We start from the raw sequence: 26,417 nt of genomic DNA, 5'->3' as shown, positions 1-26,417 counted from the left end.
CTCGGCTAGTGGATTTTTTCATTTGGGGAGAGAGATTGAAGGGGGTAAGGATTATTTTTTTTCTTTTTTCGTTCTGTAAAAACACCACTCTTGCCTATGTTTAGGTCACGGATTATTCTGGCTACGTTTCAGAGTTTTGGAGTAAACCCGGCGATAGGCACGGACGACAAACCTGCCCGGTGTATTTGGAGTAAGTCCCGGGGGCCAAGCCCAGCTGACCGCATCCCTGGGCGCGCGGGAGCCAGCTGTTCCCAGCCAGCCCTCCTTTCCCACCTGCAGCTCCACCGCTCCTGGGCCAACGACCACACGGCACCGCTCCGTGAGAGAGCGGAGATGCTAACCCAGTGTCTTGGACCAGTCCCACCAGTTAAGGATGGCATCCTCACCGGTAAATCGCTCCTCTGGGTCCAGCCACAAACAGCGCGCTGCTGCTCTTCACCCTCTTCAATGAACCACGGCTACGTCTCACTGCGACGGGGACGCGGCTGTTCTGGGGCTTGCAGGACCAAAGGTGTGATGAGATCGTTCTGCTGTGCACATGTCTCACCCACAACACCAGAGCAACCCCTACAAAACTCTTGTAGCACATCACTGAAAATCAACGTGGTCTTCCTGGATGGCAACGACCCCACTGGCAACAGACGTCTGCCCACCGGGTGGTCCTCACGAGCCCAGCAGACAACACCCCGCGGAGGTACTATCAATTCTAGTCCTTGAATTGCTTTAACAATGAGCAAGGTTGAAAGGTGTCAGCACAGGGAGCAAACGGAGTGAGGACGGAGCGACTGGCAGGAGGTGACCACCAGCACCCCTTCCCTCAGCAAATGGGCACGTCACCCATCCCAGCGCCCTGAAAAGCAATGCAGCAAGCCTTCTCCTTGGTCCCTGCTGAGTGAAACACACGGTCACCTACCACAGGATCCTACCGAGGCCCTTCCTCCTCACGCACCCGTTGGCCAAGGGCCCCAGGGACGTGGTCCAGGCTTTGCCGGCCTCGCGTTCCTCCAGCATCACGTCAGCCCTTTGCTTCCCCGCTGCTCACCAGGCAGCAGGTTCCTCCCGGTCCACCAGCAATGTCAGCAGCAAGGACCTTCGACATGCTTTGGACCCCCAAGGTTAGAAGGTCTGAGGTGCTGACAGGTTTCCTTAACCACGACTCAACCGTTTTATGTTCCCCTTCAGCATTTCTGGTTGTTTTTCTCCTGCTTTAGGCAGTGGCTGAGCACGAATGGGCAGAGCTCTAGGGCTGCTGACCCTCTCTTTGCTATGTAAAGCTTCCCGCTTCAGAAATTTTCTGTAGCTACCAAGTTTTAGTATCTTCTGAAGGAAACCACATTCATCGCAGTTCAGAAGGGAACTTTTGGCCTAATCTCGACTAGAAAAACTGCCAAACTGATCCTCCCATCTCACAATTAACAGAGACTTCGCTGTACCGGGCAATGTGGTGCTGCTATGACAACAGGAGCGGGAGCCTCGTTAAGGGTCTCATCGAGAGGGATAACGAGCAATCACAGCTCGCAGAGCAGGCAGAGATGGATGAGAGCTGTTGATATCCCCGCGTTGTGCCGGCTGGGGCCAGGTGAGCTGCGAAAGGTTGACTCACGTTGTTACGGCGCGAGTACAACTTCTGAGGACAGGCAGATTCCTGGGGAGTAGCGATGAATATTCATGAAGGAATTCGGTTTGGGAGAGGAAATGAATCAAGTGTGACAAATGCCGCCTATTAGGAAAAGAGGGTGGCGTCTATTTTTAGTGGAGTTAAGCAAACATTAAAGCTCACTCTCTAAGAACTCCAAATAATACCACTCGCTGGCTCTGCCTCTTCACCACCAGATAAGAATTTAGCAGCACGTCGCCACCAGCCAAAACCCGCTCGCCTGAACAGAAGTTTTCTGATTTAGCCCCCGTGTTTTATAAAAATAAAAGTTTTAATCTCTAATCTGCATAGGAAGAGGTGACGGTTTCCACTAGGATTTATTTATCCCCCCTCTCCAGAATCATAAGGCTTGAAGGAATCTTTTTAAGACGGAAGAAAACGCTGCATTCAAATCTCCTAAATGAGCACTCACGCGGAGCTGTAATCACTTCAGATGCACAGAATTATCAGGAGGAGAAAATTCATCTCACTTAGAATCAAGGCCCAATTTGAGGCAGAAAGGAAGAGGCTTGGTTGGCCGCCCTGCCAAGCACTCAGACTTTTCGCTGAAGTCAAAGAAGCTCCAGCTGCTCCGAGCCATTGAAAATCATGCCCAGAATCTCCAGCAGAACTTGTTTGCAGAGATAGCAGCAGGCTGATAAGGATGTTGACTATTCCAAATAGGCCCACGTTATTTTATATTTTTAGAGATACTTAGCCTGCCTATTATTATTATTAAGCAGAGGTGGAGTATTTACTGCCTCCTTCTCGGAAATCTGTAAAAGTGCTGCCTTTCAGCAGGCTCTTCTTTTCTTTTGGTGAACATTAAGGAGTTTCTTTCTTTCTTTTATTTTTCAGGCTTATAAAACATCCAATTAAATAAGACAACAGAGAGAGAATATTGCCTAATAAAAGTAACGCGATCCTCACAAAGCTATTTGAAAGGCTTTGTCCTCATAACCTCGGGTGCTCCCAAGCCCAGATGAAGACCAGAGTGTTGGAGAGGGATCTGCAAGGTTGTTCTAATGGGGAGCACTCAGAAAACCCCCGGGCAAGGGGAGAGCGTGACCCAGGGATGAAGGACCCTCAGCTGGTTCCTGCACGTTCCTGTCGTGCACCACAGGTGAACTCATCAAGTCAAATGCCCCATTTCTTACCAACTCCTCCACCTGCAACACCACGTGGTGTCCAGCACCTCTCCTGCAGAACCTCAAACATGGCCTTAAAGATGGTTTACAAAGAAGCAGCTCTGAAATTAGACACGTCAAACATTTATCATCGATACCTGTCTCCAGCTCCAGTCAGGCTGGGTGCAGATCAAGAGGAGAAAGACGCAGCGTTTCCCAGAGCAACCAAACCCTGGGAAATCCTCTGTGACTTTGGGATCATAGAATCAGAGAATCACAGGATGGTTTGTGTTGCAGGGCCCTCCCCAGCTCCCCCAGTGCCCCCCCTGCCATGAGCAGGGACATCTGCACCAGCTCAGGTTGCTCAGAGCCCCGTCCAGCCTGGCCTGGCATGTCTCCAGGGATGCTTCATCCACCACCTCTCTGGCCAACCTGGGCCAGGCTCTCACCACCCTCAGGGCCAACAATTCCTCCCTCGTGTCCAGCCTGAATCTCCCTCCTTCAGTTTAAAACCATCACCAAGTGGGACTCGTTACTGGGTGCACTGGGGCAGCCTGCATCCCCAGCACAGCACAGGTGGCTGGGTCCCCACCGGGACAACAGCAGAGCTCACCCTCCGTCACCCCCCTGGTGCTTTACAGTGTCATTTGTTAGTGAAGCTGTGCCCGTTGTCCTTTAGAGAGCACATCTCCGTCCCGCATCGTGCCAGCCCTCAGCAACTGTTGCCATGGTTATTCCATCTGAGTGCTTCTCATCAAGAAGATGCTGCAACTGCTGAATTGTCTCTTGCAAGAGTTATTTAGGAATAACTAGTTAGTAAGTAGGAATAACGGGTTCAGACTGCCCACAGAAGCTAGCAATCTCATTTATTTTTGCTTTGATCCTGCCTTATATCTGGCCTCTGCCAGGTTGAGGTTTGAAGTGGGGGTTAGAGATAAGCAGAGGAGAAGGAACCGTTCCTGAAGGGCAACGCACTCGGCTCTGCTAGGAAATTAAGGGTCTCTCCTCACGCAAAGCCTCTGCTTTTCAGTCGATGGTCAACAGGCTATAACGAGGCACAGCGATCAACCAGGAAACACATATCCTCAGCTGTCGGCTCCGGGGGGAGAAACAAGAGGGGATTTTCCAGTTCCATTGTGTTAATTGTTAATCAAGACACCACGGGTACAGCGCAAAATCCATTCATCAGTCCGGGGGCGCAGCCGGTGTCCCAGCGCTCCCGTCCCGCACGGCGGGCGCTCCCGGCGGGCACCGGCCCACGGCTCTGACGGGGGCGCCTGGAACCGCGGCCGCCTTTCAGACCCACTTTCGGCATCACAAAGCGGGTGAACAAAGCCTGCTCCGGAAAGCCAAGGCCGTTTTGTTTAGCTCTCATTTAAAGCTCTAAAGAGTGACTGGGTAATGATGGAGCTGGTTTCCCCCTGCAGATCGGGTCCCACAGCGCAGCCCGTTAGGCTTTTATTGACATGAATGCCTTTTTCTGCTCTGTGTTCACCCTGGCACAGGTTTTGGGTAGGGAGGCGCATACCGCAGGACCTGAAGAACAGCACAGCTAAAGGAGAGGCACGGGGAGCCCGGCGCATCCACCGGCACCAGCGTTCCCCAAATCCCAGCCCGTGACAGCCACGGGCGCTGCCCAAGGCACCGGGACCCTCCCCATGGAGGGATCCAAAAGCGGGAGGAAGACCTCAGCTTCATCCACAGGAACGAGCCCGAGGGCAGGAAAAATGTACGAGGTGTCAGCCAAGCACGTCTGCCACGCACGCCACGCCGTGCCACAGGGACGCACGCGCGGCACCCGCTTTGCAAAGGGCGTCTGCCCAGTACCAACTGGTGGGGACACCTGAGTCCTGCCAGGGGACTCGGGCACCGAAACTGGAGCCACCAGCCCAGCACAAGGGCCGCTCCGCGGGGTGAGCTCACCTCCCCGTTCCGGCACGGCAACACGGTACAGACTAAGAACCGAATCTGGATGATGTGACGCCCAGAGAGATGGTGAGTCAGCCCTTCCCGAGTTTCCAAAGGAGACAGAAGAAGGCTTCACTTATTCTAGCTGAAGTTGCTGGATTTAAAGAAATTAAATTTGTCAGTTCATTAGTGTGTAACGTAAGAATGAAAAATGCATTTCTAATTCCTGATTCACTAATCCACAATCCGCTGATCTGCAATCCCCAGAGTCCCCAGGGAAAGAACAGAAAATCCATAGCAGCCCTACAGTATTTCTTTAAGATTCCTGGCCGGGTCCTGCAGAAAGAGCTCACTCGCATTATGGAGCCTTCCTCCCTTCACAAAATACACCTCGGCAAATTTGCTGCCGTTCTAGGAGGTAACAGAGATAATAAAAATCAAATTCCACTTGTCAGAATAGGTGAACAATGGACGTTTTGTGAGGTGCTGGGCGTGATGCTTCACATGTTTGTTCATTTTCCCATTGATCTGCAGTATCAGCTCATTTCCAGCAGCCTCCCACTCGTTAGGACAATTAGCAAAGTCCGAGTCATATTCTAACTCGGAAATGCTGCTACTGCACTGCAGGAAGGGATGCTGGCACCTGTGAAAGGACCGTCCTGGCTGGACCCAGGAGATGTGTCCCTCTGTACCTTCTTCCCAGCTGATGTGCACCCATGGATGCTGCTCCTCACCCACTTTGCCCCAGGAAGATGGGTCCAACGTGCCCCTGCATTCCCTAAACCGTGATCACCACAGGCAACACCAACTTTTTACACCAAATCCTCCTTTAAATGATTTCAGACCCTTCTGCCTCATTCAGCTGTCTGAGGTGGAGTGGAGGCACCCACAACCCTCTCCTTGGCAAGCGTGCCCCACGTCGGCCCCGTGCACAGGGGGAAGATCAGTCATGGGGTGGGAATGGGGCCGTCTCCTGGGTGCCACCGTCACACTGAACTTTCCCCTCGGACCCTCTCCAAACAGACGTGCTGACAGAAATCCACACCTTGCCTGGTTCTGCCTTCGCAAAGCAACTTCACTTGCTGCTTCTCCCCAACTCTGTAGCAGCTCAGAACTTGCCAACCACATGAGCAAGGCCATGGGCTGAGCTGTACAACCAGCTTGCCCAGGGAGGACTTGCTCCCAAAACATGATGGGGAGATCTCCTTTCTGCAACACCTTTTTTTTTCTCCTTTGCAGCAGGTATGTTAGAAATGCTGTAAAGGTCATGGCTACAGACTCCAGAAACATCACAGAAGGGTTTGTGTTGCAGGGCCCTCCCCAGCTCCCCCAGTGCCCCCCCTGCCATGAGCAGGGACATCTGCACCAGCTCAGGTTGCTCAGAGCCCCGTCCAGCCTGGCCTGGGATGTCTCCAGGGATGCTTCATCCACCACCTCTCTGGCCAACCTGGGACAGGCTCTCACCACCCTCAGGGGAAACAATTTCTTCCGCATGCCCAGCCCAAATCTCCCTCCTTTAGTTTTAAAACCATCAGCCGTTGTCCTATTACAACAGGCCTTGCTCAAAAGTCTGTCCCCAACTTTCTTCTCCGCCCCCTTTAAGTCCAGAAAGGCCACAATAAGGTCTCCGCCAAGGCCAAAGCCAGGGCAGGAAATTTCTCCACCATTCCCTTTCGAGGGGCAGCTGCACCCTCCAGGTCTCTCAGGCGAGGATGTGCAAACACGGCCCCCCAGGGAATTGCTCAGGTCAGACACGGAGCAGGACCCGGAGCGGAGCCTGAACTCGCTGCTCCCTCACGCCGCTTCCACAGCCCCACGTTCCCATTCCCAAGTTTTCTGGAGCACTCCTCAAAATATTCCACCCTCCCCCGTGTTTGTCCCAGGAGCTCCTCAGCCTGCGCTCGCGGAGCTTCACGCTGGCTGGATTGATCTCCAGGCGCTGGCTGGACCGAGCCCTGACTCCATTCCACTCTTGAAGGTTTCAATTAATCATAAAGCCAATGCCATTTTGGGCTCCATCTGTCTTTGTTCCTTCAGGGACTAATAATGCCTCACCGCGTGTTTTCACACACTAGCTGAACTGAAATTAAGACAGATTTCAATATGAAGTGCCTGAGAAGAAAACGCATTTTGTAAAAAGAAAATTTCGGAGTCGTTACCATTCTCAGCTTGGAAAAAGACCTGGTTAAGTAAAAGCAGCGGGGTATTAATTTGGAAAACAACTCAGGTGAATTCCTGCTCATTGCAAGACATGCAAACACACTAAAATCATATTTATGGGTATTTATGACAGAGTATGTACGGAAATGTAACACAATCCGCTTGCAAAGGGAGGTGAGGAACACGCAGAGGGAGCTCAGAAACGCCGATGGGATCCCGGCAGCACCAGGCATGGCCCAGAATCCACAAACCCTCCTCAAGCCTCTCTTGCACTGACAGAAACAGATAAAAAACCCAAGAACCCTCGTGGTTTATCATGTAGGGTGGGTTTTAGCCGCTTAAGGCTTAGGGAAAGCCCATTTGCACGTTGCTGTACTGTTACCACCTTGGGTTTTTTGTTCCCACCTCTGCAAAACTCAGCCACTGGGCTTTCCGACCAGCCACCCCCGCTTAAATACGGCGATTCCTGTGCTGATCCGGTGGTTTATACAAAGCAACAGCCCTAATTATTGATCTCGGCAGATGGAGCTAAGGATTAACGACCCGTCCCTCGACACAGCCACCGCGGGGCTGTGCCCGTCGTCTCCCAGTTCAGTCCAGCGGCACCAGCGCGTTCCCTCCCCGCTCAGCGCACAGCGACGGGTCCCGCAGGGTGACAGGGATGCTCGAAGCACAGACCAGCTCCAGGGTGATTAACAGAGGGGAACAGGGACGGCTGGGCACCAGGAGAGAATAACCGAGAGAGTCACGAACATGAGAGCAGCAGCATGACAGAACATTTACCATGACCCACATATCCAGCTAACACCACCCGACTGCTGGAAAAGTCCTTTCTCTTGCCCATCCCCTATTTTCAGGGCATTTAGAAAAAAAAAAAAAAAGGAGAGACAGTCTGGAAAGGATGGTTGCAAGAAATTATACGATGGCCTCCACATTAAATTTGTAAGAGACAAAACCAGAGAGAATCTGTGAGAGCTGAAGTGTGCTGGAGGGACACCAGACACTTCTGACGGAAGCGAAGGCGCAACCCTTTGATGGTTGCCTTCTGGAACTGGCTGCGATACCTTGGAAACTCCTTAAATGCAGCAGAGAGGACAAGCAACGTGCACCTATCGATGCTCTGAGCGGCAAATTAGTTTTCAAATCTATTCAGGTGTCACGCAGCGGGGTCAAGAGGCGCAGACTCGGTGGGAAGCAGCTGGGACGGCGTTTCTCCAGCTCGCCTGATGACTCCAAGCCACCCCACGGTGAGGGTCTGCCCGCCGGTCCAGCTCCCCGAGATGTCGTGTGGCCACAGGGCTCAGAGGTCTGCGCGGCTCCTCAAGAGAGACAAGCCAGTGAGTCAGCCCCTTCCACACACACCAGCAGCTCCGAGGGCCTCTGACGGACAGAAATAGGATCATCTCAAATAAAGAGAGATCAAAATCCAGCTCACAAGACAACACAGAATGTCAGGACCTGAGGGGAGAGCAGGTAGTCAACACTGGTGACGAGCTTCTTCAGAAAGAGAGAACTTGCAAGAAGCTGTTGTTTTCTCTCTCCGCAGAACATCACCACGTTCAAACGCTTGGAGAGCCTTCACGGGGCTGAGGATGGCAGCAATCTGGTGGAAGACCTGAGGAACTGTCCGCACGGATGAATAAGCAACGGCTTCAATGAATCTTCAAGCACACGAATAGACAGAAGAGGAAAAAGTTATGAAAACCCCGTATCAGGACAACAGGTAGGCTGGAAGATGCCAGCCTGGAAACAAGGTCACTTGGTGGGACTTGTTCAGCACGCAGGCACCGCAGGCAAGGCCAGTCTCGGACGCTGGGGCAGCCTGCGGCTGCCAGCTCCCATTATTTTGCCCCCTGGGCAAGCTGTGGGTCCTGCGGCTCTCGCCTTCCTCTCCTCGGCACACGGGGAAGAGCAGGGGAACAACAGCGGGGTGGTGAGTACCCGCGGCTAAAGCCAGCGACACCGCACGAGAGCCAAGGGCAGCCCCCCGAGGCCCCTCCAAAACCCCGACTCTGTCGCTGCCGTCACAGCGCAGACCTGGCTGGATCTGCCTTCGCACGCTCCTTGCGTACAGCCCGCCAGCAATTAAACCCCACAAAAGCAGCAATCAGGGAAGGGGCAGGAGGGTGCGCACAGCAGGAACAACACGGAGGAGATGGGATCCGGATCCTCCCGTACGGGCTCAGACAATAGCTGCAAATCTGGAATGGCGGGGTCAGTTCTGTCCACCCCAAACCCCGCGGGGAGCAGGTACGTAATTGAGCCTGGATCCTGCATTTCCTGCTCTCATTGTTCCTCTTCCTCCCGTTCTTCGCCGCTTTGTTCTATTCAATGCGCTTTTTTCCACCTCCTTTCTGAAACACATTAAGGACGGGCTGCTACAGCCTCCTGCACGCCCTGATTAAAGAGTAGACGCAGATGCCTCCTTTTTGTGGAGCATTTTGCACCTATTACTCGGAGGGAATGCGGAGAACACGCGACACGGCAAAGTCACAGCAGGTCAGGAAAATAATTTTGGATGGTTAGGTGGAAAAATCTTTGAAGCTTGGTGAAGCCATTAGCCGAGTGCACAGTTTGGAGTAAAAAGGATAAACAGAGAACATGGATGATGAATAAATAGCAGCCGAAGAGAGAGGAATACATGTTGCGCCCAGCGATGAAACCAGATCTACGCTGAGAAACAGCAAGTTTGGGCTGGGTTTTTTTTTTTGCAGAAAGTGATTAGGTAACCAGTCTGAATGCATATTGTAAATGGAAACCAGCACAATAACTCCAATGCTTTAGCAGAGAGCATTTGCTAAATGAGAAGAGACAGAAACAATGTGTTTTATATAATGCCCGACCTGGCTGTGACGAGCTTTTCTTGCAGGTTGGGTCGCTATCGCGAGGGTGCTGCTGAGCGCCGCCGGAGCGGCTTCCCGGTGCTCCGACCGCGGCGCCGGCAGCGCCGGCTCTCCTGAGGGGCTGTTTCCAGGGCAGACATCCTCACAAAGGCGCTAGAACAGCGAGTAGCGGAGCAGCAAAACCCTGCCCGGCTCTGGGAGCGCTCGGCTCAGCGGGAAGGATGGGCAGGCGAGGCAGAGAGCGCCTGCACGGTCAGGGCTGAGCCCGTCACCACCGATAAAATGCAGCGGTGCCAGGGGAAGCGGGCAGGTTTGTTGGATGCTGGAGTGTGATGTGAAGGCAAACACTGCAATTTCAGGGATCCGCATCCTCACTGCTGAGCCTCTTAGTCCTCCTCCCTCACACCACCAGCTCCCCTGGACCATGGAATCACAGAACAGTTTGGGTTGAAGGGACGTTCCCAGCTCCCCCAGTGCCCCCCTGCCATGAGCAGGGACATCTGCACCAGCTCAGGTTGCTCAGAGCCCCGTCCAGCCTGGCCTGGGATGTCTCCAGGGATGGTTCAGCCACCACCTCTCTGGCCAACCTGGGCCAGGCTCTCACCACCCTCAGCGCCAACAATTTCTTCCTCATGTCCGGCCTGAATCTCCCTCCTTTGGTTTAAAACCGTCACCCCTTGCCCTATCGCAACAGGCCCTGCTCAAAAGTCTGTCCCCATCTTTCTCACAGGCCCTTTTTAAGTCCAGAAAGGCCGCAATAAGGTCTCCCCAGAGCTTCTCTTCTCCAGGCTGAACACCCCAACTCTCTCAGCCTGGATGGGGTAACTCACTCCACAACTCCCACATTTTACACAAGTGACAACATCCTGGGGCTAAAACCTGTCCCACAGGGTTAGGCCAGGGTGTCCGCCCCCCTTGTCACCTCTCCAGCAGTCGCAGGGACCTGGGACCAACCCAGCACAGGACAAGCACCCACCCGGCGCTGCTGCACCCGACAGCTTCCAGACACCCCCGTCTCCCAGCATTTAAATCCCCAAAGCATTTATAAAAACAAAACCAGGAGCGAGCCTTGGATTCTAGATTTTTCTCACAGGGTCTGCTCTCCCTGTCTTCCTGAGAGCACAAAGATGGCAGTTTACTATTTAATTGTTAATTACACTTTCTTGTTAGGTTTCAGACGCTGAAAAATGTTTAGGGATTTATTCTACTGTGTAATTAACCATAATGATGAAACACAGTTTTATACCGCACTGCAGTTTTTGTTAAGGTTATTCATAATGAGGAAAGGCTAAATAGGTTGAGTTCATTATCATTACAGAAAAAGAATTGAGGTGACCCAATCAAATTAATTTGAAATTAAGTGCAGTGAGGCTGATAACTCCACGCAAGTCAGGAGTTCAAATAAAAATAGAAGAGACAATCTACATCGCAACAAATTACAAGCGGGCAGGACGTCGAGCTGGAATTACTGCGTCTGGGAGGTGGCAAACAGGGCCATGGAGAAAAACAGTGAAAACAGCTAAAGGGATGAACCAAGACTGGAGGATGGAAAAGGAGAAGCTGAAGGAGGAAGGGACGAACATGAAGATGGATTTGAAATAAATGGGTACAGACAGTGCTTGTTAAGCTAACTAGATTTATTTCTCTGCCCAGAAATTCTTATGTCCCTACAAGACAGCACTGAAGCAAGGTCTTTAATTTTACTTTTCTGGGGTTTATCGCTTGGGCCTTAATGTTATTTAACAGTGGTGAGCATCAACCAGTTTCAGTGTGAAGCTGGACGGAATTCAAAAGCGTTAAATCTGGTGGGAGCTTTTTGCTCTTGACAAAGATGTGCTGAAGAAGCTGGTGCTTCTCCAACAGAGCACAGAAGTCGTGAACCCTGGGAGGACGGACACCACCGAAATACTGATGGGCAGAGCAGGGGTGGGGAGACCGCAGAACGGGGATGGGGGTGCTGCTGAAGCACACTGCCATCGTTTAAGGGGTTAATCTCATCGGAAATGGTTAAAACAAGCAATACCCTGACGTGAGCCATCTCTAGGAAACTCTTGAGTGCTGCTACGAGATGATGCCGGAGTTACTACCTGGGATGAGTTCACTCCCAAGTCTTTGACAAGTCTTGTACCGTTTGTTTTATCACTCGGGGCACCAGCGCAGGGAGCAGCGAGGTCCCAGCAGTGCTGGAAGGGGCTGCGCTGGGGACGGCCCTGCGAGAACACGGCAAACACAGGCTTGGACCATGGGTGTCACGGAATCCCAGCCCGGTTGGGTTGCAGGGCCCTCTGTAGATCCCCCAGCCCAAGCCCTGTGTCACCAGAGCAGATCACACGGGTCGGGCCAGGCGGGTTTGAATGTCTCAGAGAAGGAGACTCCACACCCGCTCTGGGCAGCCTGGGCCAGGCTCTGGCACCTCCCAGCAAAGAAGTTCCTCCTCATGTTCATGTGGAACATCCTGCGTCTCAGTCTGTGCCCGTTGCCCCTCAAGAGATCCTGTCCCAGCTGCCCAGTGTGACCAGCACGTGGGTTTTTAAAGGACTGACAAAACGCCACAAATCTCTGCATGCAGCTGCACAAGCGACTTTCCTCCTGGCTCCCACGCCACGATCTCACCTTGGGTGTTTGCTGCCCTCTCCCCAAACACAGACGGCTTCTCTTTGCCTCGGAGGTCCCACGGCTCAGCTCCTCCATCCTCACCTCTAAATCACCCCCAAGCATACGGGGAGCATTTGGGAGAAAGCTTCACGAATGCATTCAACATAAATTATTATTCCCCCTCTCAACGGATTACAGAAATCCTTTTATTACAAAATATTAAAATGTTCAAATTATCGGTGTGGAAAAACGTTTCCTGGAGGTAAAGTTTTTAAAAATTGAGGTTTTAATCACAAGTATAATCCTTTCTGGCTAACATTTCCAGTCTTGTGAAACATCTAGATACAAATTGCACAGAGGCCTGGCTCTGCTACGAACAAAGGAGGATGCTGCCTGTAAATAGCTTAGAGGACATCAGAAGACACTTCTCTCATCAGCAATCTTTTTTAGCTTAATATAGCTCCTCTTTGCATAAAACATTGACATTTTTGCAATGTTTGGACCCAATGGTGCGAATGCTGATTGTCATCCGAAGATACTGGAGTGTACCTTCAAAAATATGCAAGAACATTTTACAGACAGTAGTTTTGCTTGCCTCCAAAATGCTGTATCTTAATATTTCATACTTATATATATTTAAATGTTAGTACCACTGGATAAATGCTAACATGCTTTTATGCTAATGCAATCACTGAAAATCCAGATAATGTTGTGTATTGGTATATACTGTTAGTGAATTATGGATACCTAAATGTACAATCCCACATGCCTAGCAATTATTTTTGTTACTGCATTTAACTTTTATTTGCAATCAGAGCACTTGAGGATTGTTCAAATGAAGTTTACTTTTGCAAACTGCTGAATGGAAAACATTTTGTGAAGGGTTTAAAAACAGCAAGACTGTGATGAGGTTGCAGAGTTGCAATAAGGGCACCGCTCAGAAAACTCTACCAGATGGAACAATGTTTGATTTGGTCACAGACTCAGTGATTAAAATCCAAACGCCTAAAATGAAGGACATATAAGAGAAAAAGAGATGAAATCTTGATTTTCTGTGTACCAGGTCACCCTTGTCCACGGCAGAGGCAGAGGGATGCCGGGAGGACAGCACCCAGCACCCTTGGCCTTGAGGACCAAACTCGTGCTAAGGCTGCTTTTCAAGTCCACCTTAAGCCAAATAAATAGGAACAACATCAAGAAGGAGAAATCCAGAACTTGTCCTGCTGTACCTCCTCCTCCTCCTCCTTCTCCTGCCGCCTTTGCTGATCCAGTGCCTCAGCTGATGGAGCTGATCCAACCGAAAACCCTGTTCTCCCAAATCAGTTCTCAGCCCCGCTCAGATCTCCCAGCAGGTCCCAGCCAGACTGGGGGATGCAGCTGGTTTGCTCCATCCCTCACGTGCTTCCGTACCTGATCAGAGTTAAAGACAACGCAAATCTGGAGCAGACCTGGATAAAGAGTTGACAAGTTCTGAATGTGACCCAAGCATGTCTGAGACTGCTGAGCATCCGGCGTTTTTCTCCTGCATAAAACAAGTTGCCGAGCTGCCTTTTCCAGATTCAGCTACACCAGGAGCTAACAACCTCCTGGGCTGGGCTGAGACCACAGGATCACAGGATGTCAGGGGTTGGAAGGGACCTCGGAAGCTCATCCAGTGCAATCCCCCCGCCGGAGCAGGAACACCCAGATGAGGTTACACAGGAAGGTGTCCAGGCGGGTTGGAATGTCTGCAGAGAAGGAGACTCCACAACCTCCCTGGGCAGCCTGGGCCAGGCTCTGGCACCCTCACCAGGAAGAAGTTTCTTCTCAAATTTAAGTGGAACCTCCTGTGTTCCAGTTTGCACCCGTTGCCCCTTGTCCTATCACTGGTTGTCACCCAGAAGAGCCTGGCTCCATCCTCCTGACACTCCCCCTTTCCATATCGATCCCCATGAATGAGGTCACCCCTCAGTCTCCTCTTCTCCAGCTCCAGAGCCCCAGCTTCTCAGCCTTTCCTCACACGGGAGATGCTCCACTCCCTTCAGCATCTTCGTGGCTGCGCTGGACTCTCTCCAGCAGTTCCCTGTCCTGCTGGAACCGAGGGGCCCAGAACTGGACACAATATTCCGGATGAGGTCTCACCAGGGCAGAGTGGAGGGGGAGGAGAACCTCTCTGACCTACTGACCGTGCTCTGATTTTCCTCGGGGAAGGTTTGAAAGCACCGGGAGGTGGGCACAGCCCATTTCAGGAACAGCAGAGCATCCCCTCCCACCCAGGAGGGCTCAGCATCCCACACCAGCCCCGGACACACACGTATGGACCAGATCACACCCTGCAGCCCAGTGAGCTGCGGCAGCTCTGGGTACGCACTGGACAGTCCCACCAACTAAACAAGGCCCCTAGGAACAACCAAGAGTGCAGAAATAAACACCAACCCCTCCAAAAAACACCAGACATCAGAAAATGCTTCAGCACGAAGCACTTCAAATACCCCTGGCATTTAAACGGAGCACGGAGTAAGCTGAGAAAAATGTATGAACAAACAAATTAAGCCGATACTGCAAAGCAGGCGAGTTGGCATGTAGGTGTCTATTGAGAAAGCTTAAGCACAGCAAGGGGAAAAAAGCAAACCCAAAAACCAGGCATAATGCTCCTCACATTTTGGAAATGAGCTCTCAGCCAATACATCATCTGAACCACTCAAAACTACCATCTGTCAGAATGTCCTTTCAAGAAGAAAGGTCTAAAAGTTCCCAAAGAAGTATTTTAATATTGCCATATTAGAGAAGAGATTGTTTCTGTCCAAAGAAAGGCAGCTGCAATTAAGCGAAGAATACTATACAAAAGCATTAGTTTCATGGCCACTGCCACATGCTCATATCATGAGCCAATGAATTTCTGGAGTCTGGATCATGTCACATTAGCTAAATCAGGAAAGAAGTGATTTAATTGCCTCTGTCATTGCGCCAGTTACCTGCAAATGTTCCCAGAGCCTCTGCATTATTTTCTCTTAAGGAAATACGCAATTAATAGTCTACGCACTAATAAAGAGCCTAAGGAAACAACCACAATATTGCTTCAAACATGAAAATATTCCAGAATATGAAGAGCAGGTCTACATTTTTGATGTGAAAGACTGTAATTTATTGGGATCAATAAGTCAAGCTCTGATTCGTGCTATAAACTGGATCTTTCCTGGTGTAAATCTGGGTACCTGCTGCTGCCCATGAGGCCACATCACCTCACACATGCTGAGCACCAACAGCATCGCATACAAGATCGCAAAAGAAATGCACATTTGCAGACTATATATTAGACTCAGTGATACATAATTTATAAAGGTGGAGAAGGTGACCGCATTTTTAGGCACAGAAATATGCAGATATAATGATCCTGACTTTCAGTCTTCACTCTGCACTTCTGACCTTGAAGTCTGGGTCCATTCAATGCATTTCTAAAGTCTCTGCACACGCGAATGTGCAACACACACACCCTAAAGCCCAAAAAAAGACAACGTAGATAAGGTTCTTGGGGACACGGTTTAGAGGTGGACTTGGCAGTGTTAGGTTAATGGTTGGATTTGATGATCTTAAAGGTCTTTTCCAACCAAAACCATTCTTTGATCCTAAAAACCCATAAAACCAAAAGGGCACCAATAAAACCCGCTGAGCCCACAGGGTACCACGTGTAACACTGCATGTCCCACCCTGGCACGAGGCCAACTGGGCTCTGGGGGTAAGAGCCACGTTCCACTGAACCACACACATCCTCCAGACCAGCTTCCCCTTGATCCAGCCCGCTGACCCCACTCCTGGCCCCACGGCTGATCGACACCGCTTCGCTGTCAGAGACACGTGTCTACAGGGCTAAAAACCCCTCCAAAGACCACGGGAGCTGCTGGATTTCCCAAATCAGCATCTCGCTCCTCTAAAGCGGCCTGGGAGCGAGGAGCAGGAGGGAGAAGTGTGCTCGCTGAGCCACACCAGCCTCCAGATCTTCCCCTGGAGACGGGGAGGCAGAATTATTCCCCTCGGCCTTTGTGAAAGGCCCAGGGAAGCCAAGAAACACTCACAGCTCCCCCGCTGAATGACCTCCAGCTCGGCCTGACGAGCGGGGTGAGGACACACCGACCAGACGACCCAGGTAAGCGGTGCTGCAAGAAGAGGTGCGGAGAGGACAACGTGGTGTGGCACAGCATGACAGCAGCTTTCAGGCCCTGCTGGTATCATAGAATCGTTTCAGTAGGAAGAGACCCTCAGGATCATCGAGTCCAACCATAACCCAACTCTAGCACTAAACCACGTCCCTAAGAACCTCGTCTAAACGCCTTTTAAACCCCCCCAGGGATGGTGACTCCACCACTACCCTGGGCAGCCTGTTCCAATGCCCAACAGCCCTTTCTAGGAAGAATTTTTCCCTAATATCCAATCTAAACCTCCCAATAGCAATAAATCCAGAGAGATGAAGAGAGGCACAGAGCCCGTCTGGTCTCCTGAGGTTTCCCCTCGCAGGCTGGGGGGAAGGAGCTCACCTGGAGAGCGCGGCACCCAGGACGAAGGCAGAGTGTTCCTTCAGCGCCGCCTCGCTGCTGTTCAGCCCCTCGATCACCAGCCGGAGTCCACCCATGGAGAGAAAGTCCTTGGCGTTGTCCACCTGGGAGGGAGCAGGGATATCAGTACGAAACCCCAGAACCCGCTCGACACCTCGTGAAGAACAGCAGCTCTTCCCTCCCAGTCTGACCAGCGCTGAGTTTTCAAAGTAATTAAAAATTAAGGGAGAAGGACCACGGCTGGCGTTTCATACACCACGGCTTGTGAGCAGTGGATGTCGTGGCTGCAAGAGCTGCTGACAGGCGGCTATTACCACACGCATCGCTGAAAACTCCAATATAATAGTTTGATTACTATCAAAACTATTCTTGACATGTATTTCAGCTGATGTCAAAAATTCGGGAAATCTGATGATGTAAAAAAACCCCAGTTCTTTGCTCTCTTACCTGAGCAAGCCGTCACTGGGAACCCAGGGAACTGTCCGTTTTGCAAATGCAATTAATTAATTGATGCTCTAATTGTAGCACCAGGATGTTTCAGAGCCTGTCAGCAGCAGCGGTACAGGGGCAGCGTCACCTCTGCTCGCAGCGACGTACACGGATGGTTCGGAGCGTTTTTTGTGAGGATCAACAGCTTCATGCAGACGTGAAAAGCAAAAGCCGGTCCCTGCTCAGAGGGGTCAGCCAGGAGCTGCAGCCTGGACAAGGGTTTTCTAAAGCCGACAGTATTGGAGTAACCAGGTGCAAATCACAGTGGGTATCTGTTCTTGGAGGTCAGGAAAGGGCTCCGAGTGGCTCGCAAACAAAATTTAGAGGAAAAGCACAAAGTGCTTCAAGCACAAAATTCGGTCCAAAGCCAAACCGATATATTTTGGGGTTTTTTTGCAGTTTAAAAGAGAATCTGATGAACATTCAGAACTGCGTGTGCAAAAAAAATTCGGGTTTAGAATTTCAACATTTCTCCTCCCTGCAAGACAGGGAGACAACGGCATATGTTGGCAGATGGAAATAGAAGATAAAAATGAGTTGTCAGCCCAGTCTGCAGCGGTGGGGTGGGACAGGACAGACACGGCGAAGCACGCGGGGCACGTCGGGCTGCGGCACCACGCTCCAGCCTCAACGCTCTTTTAGCCGACAGTGACTTCATGCTTAGTGTTATATTTATCTCAGCCGTGCACCTTCACCAAAACCGGCCACAAGTCGGATATTTTAGGTATCCAAGAGAATGAAGCAGCTACTTAGCTTTATGTCCTACAGGTACATCTTTACCAAAGCACGACCCGGGGAGCTGCGGCTCGTCTCTTCTCCCCTGCGGGACAATACCCACCGCTCGCTGTCCCTCTGCAAAGCCAGGGACAGAAAGCCCATCTCCGCAGGTCTGCTGGGGCTGATTCAGGGTTTGCAGCATCTTTTGTATCCTTTCAGATCCTATTTTATAACTGTCCTATAAACTGGACCTGCCAGATCCCTTATTTTTCTGTGGGCCCATCTTTGTCTACAAAGAAATCTATGTGGCAACCCAATTTCAGCTGCCAGCGGGTGCTTTTATTGCTCAGCTTCTGTAAAAACTCCGAGGCTGTTTTAATGCGGGAATTGGAGGTTGATTTCTGCTCGAGGGGCAGAAGTTTGCATCCAGCATCAGTCGGGGTAAAACCAACCATCGCTGTGTCCCCATCAGCACCGAGTCCTTCAGGCCAACACCTCAACCACAAAATATAAATGGTGCTGTAAAGCTTATTTTGAAGATGTATTCATTTTTTTTAACTGGACTTCGTTGTGAGAGCTCCTTCTCTCACTATGTTAAAATGAACAAAACCCCCAAACTCAATAACTGGAAGGTATTAACCTCTCTGGGGAGCAGAGGATGCTGCAAACAGCACGGAAGAAAGCCAAAGATGAGAAGAGCTCTTGAGTAAAGTACACAGGGAAGGTGGGTGAGGAGAGGGATGGGAGAAGAGCAAATATGACAGCAGTTATTAGAGAGCAGCCTCGAATCGGAGGAGAAAGAAAATGAGGAGGGAAGGGAAGAGAGAAAATGATAGAAAACGAGAGGAAGGAAAAGCAGCGTGTCAACCGTATGCAACAGAGAGGGAAATTAGCAGTGAGAAATGGTGTAGCATGTCAGAGGAGGGGAGAGAGGAAGATAAGGAGAGTAAATAATTGAGAGAAAGAGCCTGCAATGCATGAGAACGGGTCTTGGCTTTGCACACTGCTGTGCAAGCACCGTGAATTCTGTTTATAAATGAGTTATGCTCTGGCCTCTTCACATTTGCATTTGGTTTTTATGCGTTGCAGACAACCTAGCAAGCCAAACCTTCCTGCTCTTTCTCCAAGATGGGCTCCCAAACATGCCAAGTCGAATCCTGACTGATGAGAAGCAAACCGGGGCTGGCAACCAAAAGCTGAGCAAACACAGAGCCCTCAGGCTGCCTCCTCCGGAGCATCTCTCCCCCGGCGCGGCACCGGCCGGGCTGCCCTCGGCTCCCTCGCGGCGAGTTCGGCAGCACGAGCTGCTCCCCGTCCCCGCGCCGCGGAGCAGAGAGCGGCCCTGGCTCGCGAACCCTGCGGGGCTCGGCATTTTCCACTCGACAGGGCATCTTGTGCACCCACGGGAGCAGCAGGAAGGCCGGGAGCTGGACGATTATCAAAAGCCGTGGCATGTTACCATTGGGATGGAGGCTGGGGGACAAAGGAGCAGCGGAGCTGTCACCGGTCCTGCACACGGGTACACGCTGCCCGGGGTCACCCGCATCTGCAAGGGTCCCCGTTGTCCACGGCACGGCCACCGCAGAGGACTCCTGACAAGTTCAGCCCTTCCAGGGTTATGCGGCACAAGCGTATTTGGCTGCTATTCAGTAATTACATTAAGTCAACGCTGCTAAAGTCAGTACCAAGCAGAGATAATGCTCTGGACGCATTCGACTGGCTGGAAGAAGAAAGAGGAGGAAAAGCCACACTGGCTTGGAGACAAGTCATATTTCTTATCAGCTTCCTGCCTGATGAGAAGGTGCTGCCCAGCCATCTGCCCCGGCAGCGCGGGCACAGAGCATCCTTGTGACGGACGCACAAAGGAGCCCTGTGTGCCCCCGCCAGCCCCTGCCGGGCCCCCTCAGAGCCCTTTGATGCCGGACGTGGTTCCCTTTGATGCTCCGGTCCCCGCTTCCCTGCTCCTCTCACCGTTCTGAAATCGTTTGCCCCGTCCCATGCTGCGAGCAGGCAGGGTTTTATGCTCGAACAGTCCAGACTGTTCTGCTGGAAATCAAAGCATCCCAGGGTGTTTGGGGGTTGCTTTTTAGCATGCTGGCCTGATGCTCTGGCACCCTTAACCAGACAGAATTAGCCCTGAGTATAAATACGAAGCTCTTCGGGTGCCCATTGTTCACACTTATTCTCTGAGTCAGATGCAGTCAGTGAAACAAAAGCATCGAGAACAAACAGCAAGGAAGCCTCTGCATGCCTGTGACAGAAATTCAAGACAAAGAGCCCTGGAAATAACACTTCTATTAGTTGGTGCATGGACTCCAACACTCAGCAGCTCATTCCTTCCGCTACTTTCCCCAAAAATACCATGTTTGGGTCTTCGGCCATTCCTGCCACCAGTCCAGCTGTGAGAGAGGCTCTTTGTGCCTCTTCTTACTCACACCGAGGCAAAACGCAGGTTTTTGGGTGGCCGTCACCTTCTCTGGTACAAAGACATTGTCTGTGAACTGATGTAAGGGTACCTACCTGCAAGCACAGAGGCTTTCCACAGAAGGAGCGAGAAAATAATTATTTTCTTAGCAGCCATCACTCTACTTACCCAAAAACAGCAGACAAAACCCCATTTCATACCATTAAGCATATAAAAGAAGACAAAGAGCAGGCAAGAAAAAAAGCCTGAGAACAGACAACAAACCAGGCAACACTAACCCCTAGGAAACTGCTCGCTACCGGCACGAGCGGTGATTTATTCAAATTTGGATATAGAATAAGCCTGCACTAGCCCTCTGCTGTCTGTTATTGTCCCAGGATTATGATAATTAAGCAATTTGTATTACCTGATACCGATAAGAAAAATAAAATCACATTTATGACACCGTATCACCTGGATTTTACATGGTTGTTACTAACACGTTTTTGTTACCTGGTGAACATAATATTCGAGATCATAAAGTGCCGCTACTTTTTCTTCCAGCGTGGAGGCAGAGCTGTTGAATTTGCTGATTAATTTAACCATAATTTCATAATCTGTTTCCATCTTCACGTTCAGCTTTTCAAACTCCTCCTTCAGCTGCTCTATGGGCCGGAACTTCTTCCTCACCTCTTCCTCGTGGGCCTTGAAAGCAGAGGTGGAAACCAGAGATGAAAGCAAGTCACAGAGACAAGGAAGACGCAGAAAGAAACCCCAGCCCCAGACTTACAACGGGAACGCAGCTGTCTGTGCAAACGGGCTTACTGCTGAGCAGCAGAGACGCAGAGGCAGCGTTGGAGGGTCCTTGGGAGAAGCCCAGGAGCCCAGTTATCTGTGAGACACCCACCCTGGTGACCAGCAAACACTCCCTGAGCAGCACAGCCCGTTACCTGGGGCTTTGTACCCCATTTCGATGTCCTCTGCACCTTCCAAACAACGTCAAGCCCAGAGGCAGGCAGCACCGCTGGCCTCCATTTGCCTGCAAGTGGATGTTCTCCAGACCTGACTGCAAAAAGCCCTGAGCAACCTCCCTGATCTCAGAGCTGACCCTGCTTGGAACCGGAGGTGGAGCTGGAGACCTCGGGAGGTCCCGTCCAGCCCAGGGACATCAAGGAGATCTCCTCGGGTGCGTACAAAGACTCTTTCGCCATCCAAATCACTGACCTGGTTTCAGGATGGCTTTATCCCTCAGGAAACTCGCTGTCGGGGACAGCGGCTGTCACAAAGCGGGACGGGAGGCCAAGACGGGGACAGCCGAATTGCCGAGCCACGGGGCTTGGCCAGGAGACGGCACGGCTGGTGCTCCTCGCACAAACAGCTCCCCAAGGGCTGCGATGAACCCAGAGCTGCGGGAAGGGGTGCGGTGAGAAGGAAAAGGCTCCGCCAGAGATCAGGGAGAGGGACCAGGGACCAGTTCACCAGCACTGGTGGCACTGGGACAGGCAGGGCCGGAGCTGCTGCTGCAGGGGGTGGAGGAAGCAGAGAGGGCAGAGCGAAGATGCACCGCCTCGAGAGCCGGAGAAAGCAAGAAAGCCCCTTTTGAAAGGAATTCTGTCACGAACACAAATAGCAAAATCTGGTTTCATACAGGAGGAACCCCAAGCAGAAGGTTTGCACGCGCGGTGCCCCCGCAGCTCCCCCGCGCGCAAACAGACGCCGAGGGCTCGAGCCCTGGAGGAGAAAAACCAGAGTGATGGGACTGAAAGCAGCGTCAATCTAACAGCAGCCGCACAATCAGCGCTAATGACTCCTGGCCTAATTATTACAGGTACCACACGATAACACAGAACGCCGTCCCCACCCCAACCACACAGAACCGCTTTTGCAAGAGCGGAGATGGGAACGCGCTTGGTGGAGGTCAATTTACTTTGACACAGTTACTTCAAGGATGAATTTGCTCCCTGCAGGAGTGATTTTAAATGGAGTACTTTAGGTCCATTAGATGTAGCTGGTTTTAGCCTAGTTGCTGGGACAATAGCTATTCTAACAGGGTTTTTTAAAATATGGCTTATTTTCACATAATAGAGTATCGCTAATTTTCACATTTAAATGACACTCATTTCAAGAAGTCCTGCTATCAGTAGTGCTGGCTGCTACATAAATAATCTTACAGAAAACAAAATCATGCTGGTGCCAGATAGGGGGAAAAAAAGACTTTCTGCAGTTCCAAGACTTTAGAGCCTTGACTCCTATCTCAGTTTTCCTTGGATTGAGACACCACCAAGGCAACAGGAGGAGAGAGGGCCCAAGGAAATATTAATATTATGGAGTGGAAGAGGTGAAAAAGGCTGTGATCCATCTGCTGAGCCATGTATCATCCCACCAGCATCACACTAGCGGCTGGGGACCAGCTCCAAGTCTGGAGAGAGCTGGAAGCAGCTTTTATATACTATTTTATTTTGGGTTGTGGACTATTTATAACTACATGGGAAACTTACAGCTTATATAAAGAAACTTCAGCTTATGCTTCACTACAGCCACTCAGTTTTTACTACCCAAGGCATGAGACTGGAAATTTAAATCGCGAGATGACTTCTGGACCCAGCTGTGCCAGTGGCAGGGGATGCTACGGCCACAACACAGGACAGTGAACAGCAAAGTAATTTCCTTTACAAATACCATGACACTGCAATCCACTCCACTCTGGGGGTCTGCAGACATCTTTGTGAATGGAGCAGCACTCGAACAAATAGAACAATGGATAAAAATACATCCAAACACTTGAGGGCTGATCTGTCACTGAATTGATGCCAGCTCGCTCCCCCGGCAGCCCACGGGACAGTTATTACCGAGAAACACCCTGAACTGCGAGAACGTACTTAAATACTCACAGGCAGCTTGCAATGCAAGGCTTTGAGTTGGGAATGAACAACACAGACCTCACCAAAAGTCTTGCATTTCTACAGAAAAGCCAGGATTAGTACAACAAGGGGTGAGAGTTTCCCAGGGAACTGTATCAGTAACAGGCTAGCAAAGGTACCTTAGGCCCAGACTCACCAGAAGATAGGTCTGCACAGTATTTTCCCAAGCAATTACTTTAACAATCACATTTCTGCGCCACGCGATGCAGGGCGTTCGCATCTGTGTTTTGTGCGTTGCTTTAGAAAGAAGGAACTCTCCTCACCTTTCGTTCTGCCTTTTCGCTCTCCTTCATTTTAGCCAACGCTTTTTTGAGCTCCTGGGATGTGAATGAATTTGAGTCGACGTCCACCTTGCCGAGCCTTGCAGAAGAAACAAAAGATTTTATGAGTGAACAATCATATCTGTAATATTTTCATTGTGGTATACTGGCAATGGATAATGTCAGGAGGGAAGGAGCCCAGAGTGCTGGATTTCCACGCCTCTCGCTTAAAACAGACAGAAGAACTCCACGCTCAAGAAAAGATGAGTCCAAGCACTATATTTTGTGTATGTTTTGCAGACACCTCACCCTGACAATCCAAAAAGGCTCGGTAATCTGAATGCCAGCTCAAAACGTCAAGTCCTAACACAATAAAAAGAGCCGATTAATTTATGCCTCCGAATTTAATGGAGCAACATAAGAAAAGCAGGAAATGTTTCAGAGGAAAAACAAAAGAGCACCACTGTGCCACTAGATCATTGCGAAGGACCTGCAGGCTTCACCAGGGAGCTGTGCAGCTGAAGTGCTGACGACTGTCATACACAATGATAGGGCAAGGGCAAGTCGGTGCAGAAATTACACAGAAATGCTTAAAACCAGGTCGTGTCGCTCTTTATGTCGATCTCGTTGGTTCAGGGAACATATTGGGGCCATAAACACCCGTGCACAGGGAAAAGCCAAGCCAACCTTTGAGACATCATGGAATTAGAGAGCTTCTCCGTGACCCAAACAGGAGAGACTGCGGAGCAGCGGTAAATCCCACACGCTTTAGGAAAGTTCCCCATAGTAACTAAACCTGCCTTTGTTAGGAGGGTGCCAGGGGGAAAGTCAGCGCCAGTGAAACTTTTAAAAGAAATCAGAAAGTGTGGGTGCAGGGGAGGCTGCGACTGGTGTGTAAATGGATGCTGCAGCCTGCGGACTGCACCCAGCTAAACCAGCTCAGCTCAAACAAAGCCCTTCACGACTGCGCTGACGGCTCAAGCTCGGCAAGCAGCTCCAGACCGATTGCTGCGGACGTTTCAAAGGAATAAACGTCATTTGAAGAAGCCACGTTGCAAATTTAGTTTCCGTGTCATGGCGTGAGAAGCCGTGAAGGTGTCTCTGAATGTGCACTCGAGGCACTTGTACCAGCAACCTGAGCTGGTGCAGATGTCCCTGCCCGCGGCAGGGGCGGCTCTGGGGGAGCTGGGGAGGGCCCTTCAACACAAACTGTTCTGTGATTCTGTGATTCTACCGCCATCCCGAAGGGTCACAAAGGGCAGGGCTCCGTTTTCAGCACTGCTGAGCTCTAAAACCAGCAATGAAGCCTCAGGAAGAGACAGCGATTGAGCGCACCGGGGAACCCGGCCTCTAATAAAAGACAGGAAAGCAAAGAAAGCCGCAGCCCAGCCACCCCGATGCTCTGCATCACGGTACCTTTTTCTTCTTCTCTCTTCTCTCTCTTCACTTTTTCCATGTTCACTATCTGGGAGCTTGGCTTCTTTCTCTCCTGTCTGCAGGTTCAATCGTACGTGTGACCCTGCAGGAACGGCTTGACCTGTAAACAAAAGTCAGATGATTTTAGGGCACAGTCATGATTGCAGCTTTGTGCAAGAAGGGCAGGGTGAACAGGAGTGTGCTGCCCCCTCCATCGACTCCCCTGAGACACAAGTGCTGTTTTAACCCCCCTGAGATGCCACTCTGACCCACTAACAGGGGAGGAGGGACCCCGGCCGCAGCAGAGCATCAGCTCCCTCCTCCCTCCCGTGGCAGTTCCTGAGGCAGCACTAGCATTCCACACCAGGAGCGGATTTGGAGACTCTTTGGAGAAAGGGGAATCGGTTGATGATTGGGGTAGAGAGGGTAAAATAGAGCTGCCAAAGTGAAATCAAAGCACAGCGCAGAGTACAGCCAGGTATGCTGAATATCAAGTGTTCTGAGGCAAGGCTGCGTTGGTTTGGAAATATTGTATTAAAAGGAATATATGATCACTGCTATCCACCAACAGAAATACAAGGAATACATTAAGCTTTGGTTTTAAATGCAGAAAAGATGGGAAATGCAGCCTGTTCTCCCTCGGTCCCCATTCACCACGAACACATGGCGCTGGCCGGCCGTCGCTCCGGGAGGGAGGGATGGCAACATTTGGTTGCTGCTTCTCAATTTGGCTTCATCTTCTTTTAATGAAAGAAATCTGCCTGCCTAGCAGAGCGGGGTCGCAGCAGAATGAATGCGGTGACCTTAGCTGCACACAGATGGATGGACGGACAGACAGACAGCTGCTCACGCCCTTCTGGATGAGGTTTCCCTATTCGGCCCTTCCTTTACCTGTTTGCTTTTACCTAAAAAGACGCCTCAGCTAAAATAACACAGCACACAGGAGACAGGTGGCGTCTCCGACCAAAGGGACGCAAAGACATGGATAATTATTTCATAAAACACGTACGTGTTCTCAAAGACAAAATCCTCCAGTCTAGGGAACGACTGGATTGATCCCTCCTCTTCAAGACCAAAGAGACATTTCCCTGATCAAAGGACCAGGTGCTTCCTACATAAGACTGGGATGTTTGTCACAATTCAGACAAGAACATTTCAAAGCCTAAAGCCATCCCGGAGGTATAAATGCATTTAGAAAAAAAATGGAAAAATCCATTCTTGAGGATGTCCTGTTAAAATGGTGCATTTCTGATAGTTCCTCTGCACCATGTCCTGTCCGTGGGAATTTGTGTTGTTTGGATGTGCGAGGGGACAGATGTGATTATCTTCCCATCTTAAACTGTGTAAGGACAGGCTCGCTTTCCACCGACGGACCCCAACCTCCCCCTGCTCCTTCACTTGTGACACGCAGG

At 50.9% G+C, this 26,417-nt stretch overlaps 1 protein-coding gene across 2 annotated transcripts in view; it reads right to left on the bottom strand.

The window, feature by feature from the left end:
* The window catches only part of SIL1 (SIL1 nucleotide exchange factor), a 100,247-nt gene that overhangs the window by 19,890 nt on the left and 53,940 nt on the right, over positions 1-26,417 (bottom strand). For both annotated transcript variants that reach the window (XM_065644018.1, XM_065644017.1), the window contains exons 5-8: positions 25,006-25,126; positions 23,593-23,689; positions 20,922-21,113; positions 16,781-16,902 (exon numbers count right to left, since the gene is read on the bottom strand). In XM_065644018.1, the coding sequence (XP_065500090.1) occupies positions 16,781-16,902; positions 20,922-21,113; positions 23,593-23,689; positions 25,006-25,126 (532 nt within the window). The remainder of the gene's footprint in view (positions 1-16,780; positions 16,903-20,921; positions 21,114-23,592; positions 23,690-25,005; positions 25,127-26,417) is intronic.

This window comes from Caloenas nicobarica, chromosome 13 (genome assembly GCF_036013445.1).
Source record: "Caloenas nicobarica isolate bCalNic1 chromosome 13, bCalNic1.hap1, whole genome shotgun sequence".
NCBI classification, from domain to species: Eukaryota; Metazoa; Chordata; class Aves; order Columbiformes; family Columbidae; genus Caloenas; species Caloenas nicobarica.
Note: the sequence above shows the minus strand (reverse complement) of the source record. Positions and strands in the feature narration are given on the sequence as shown.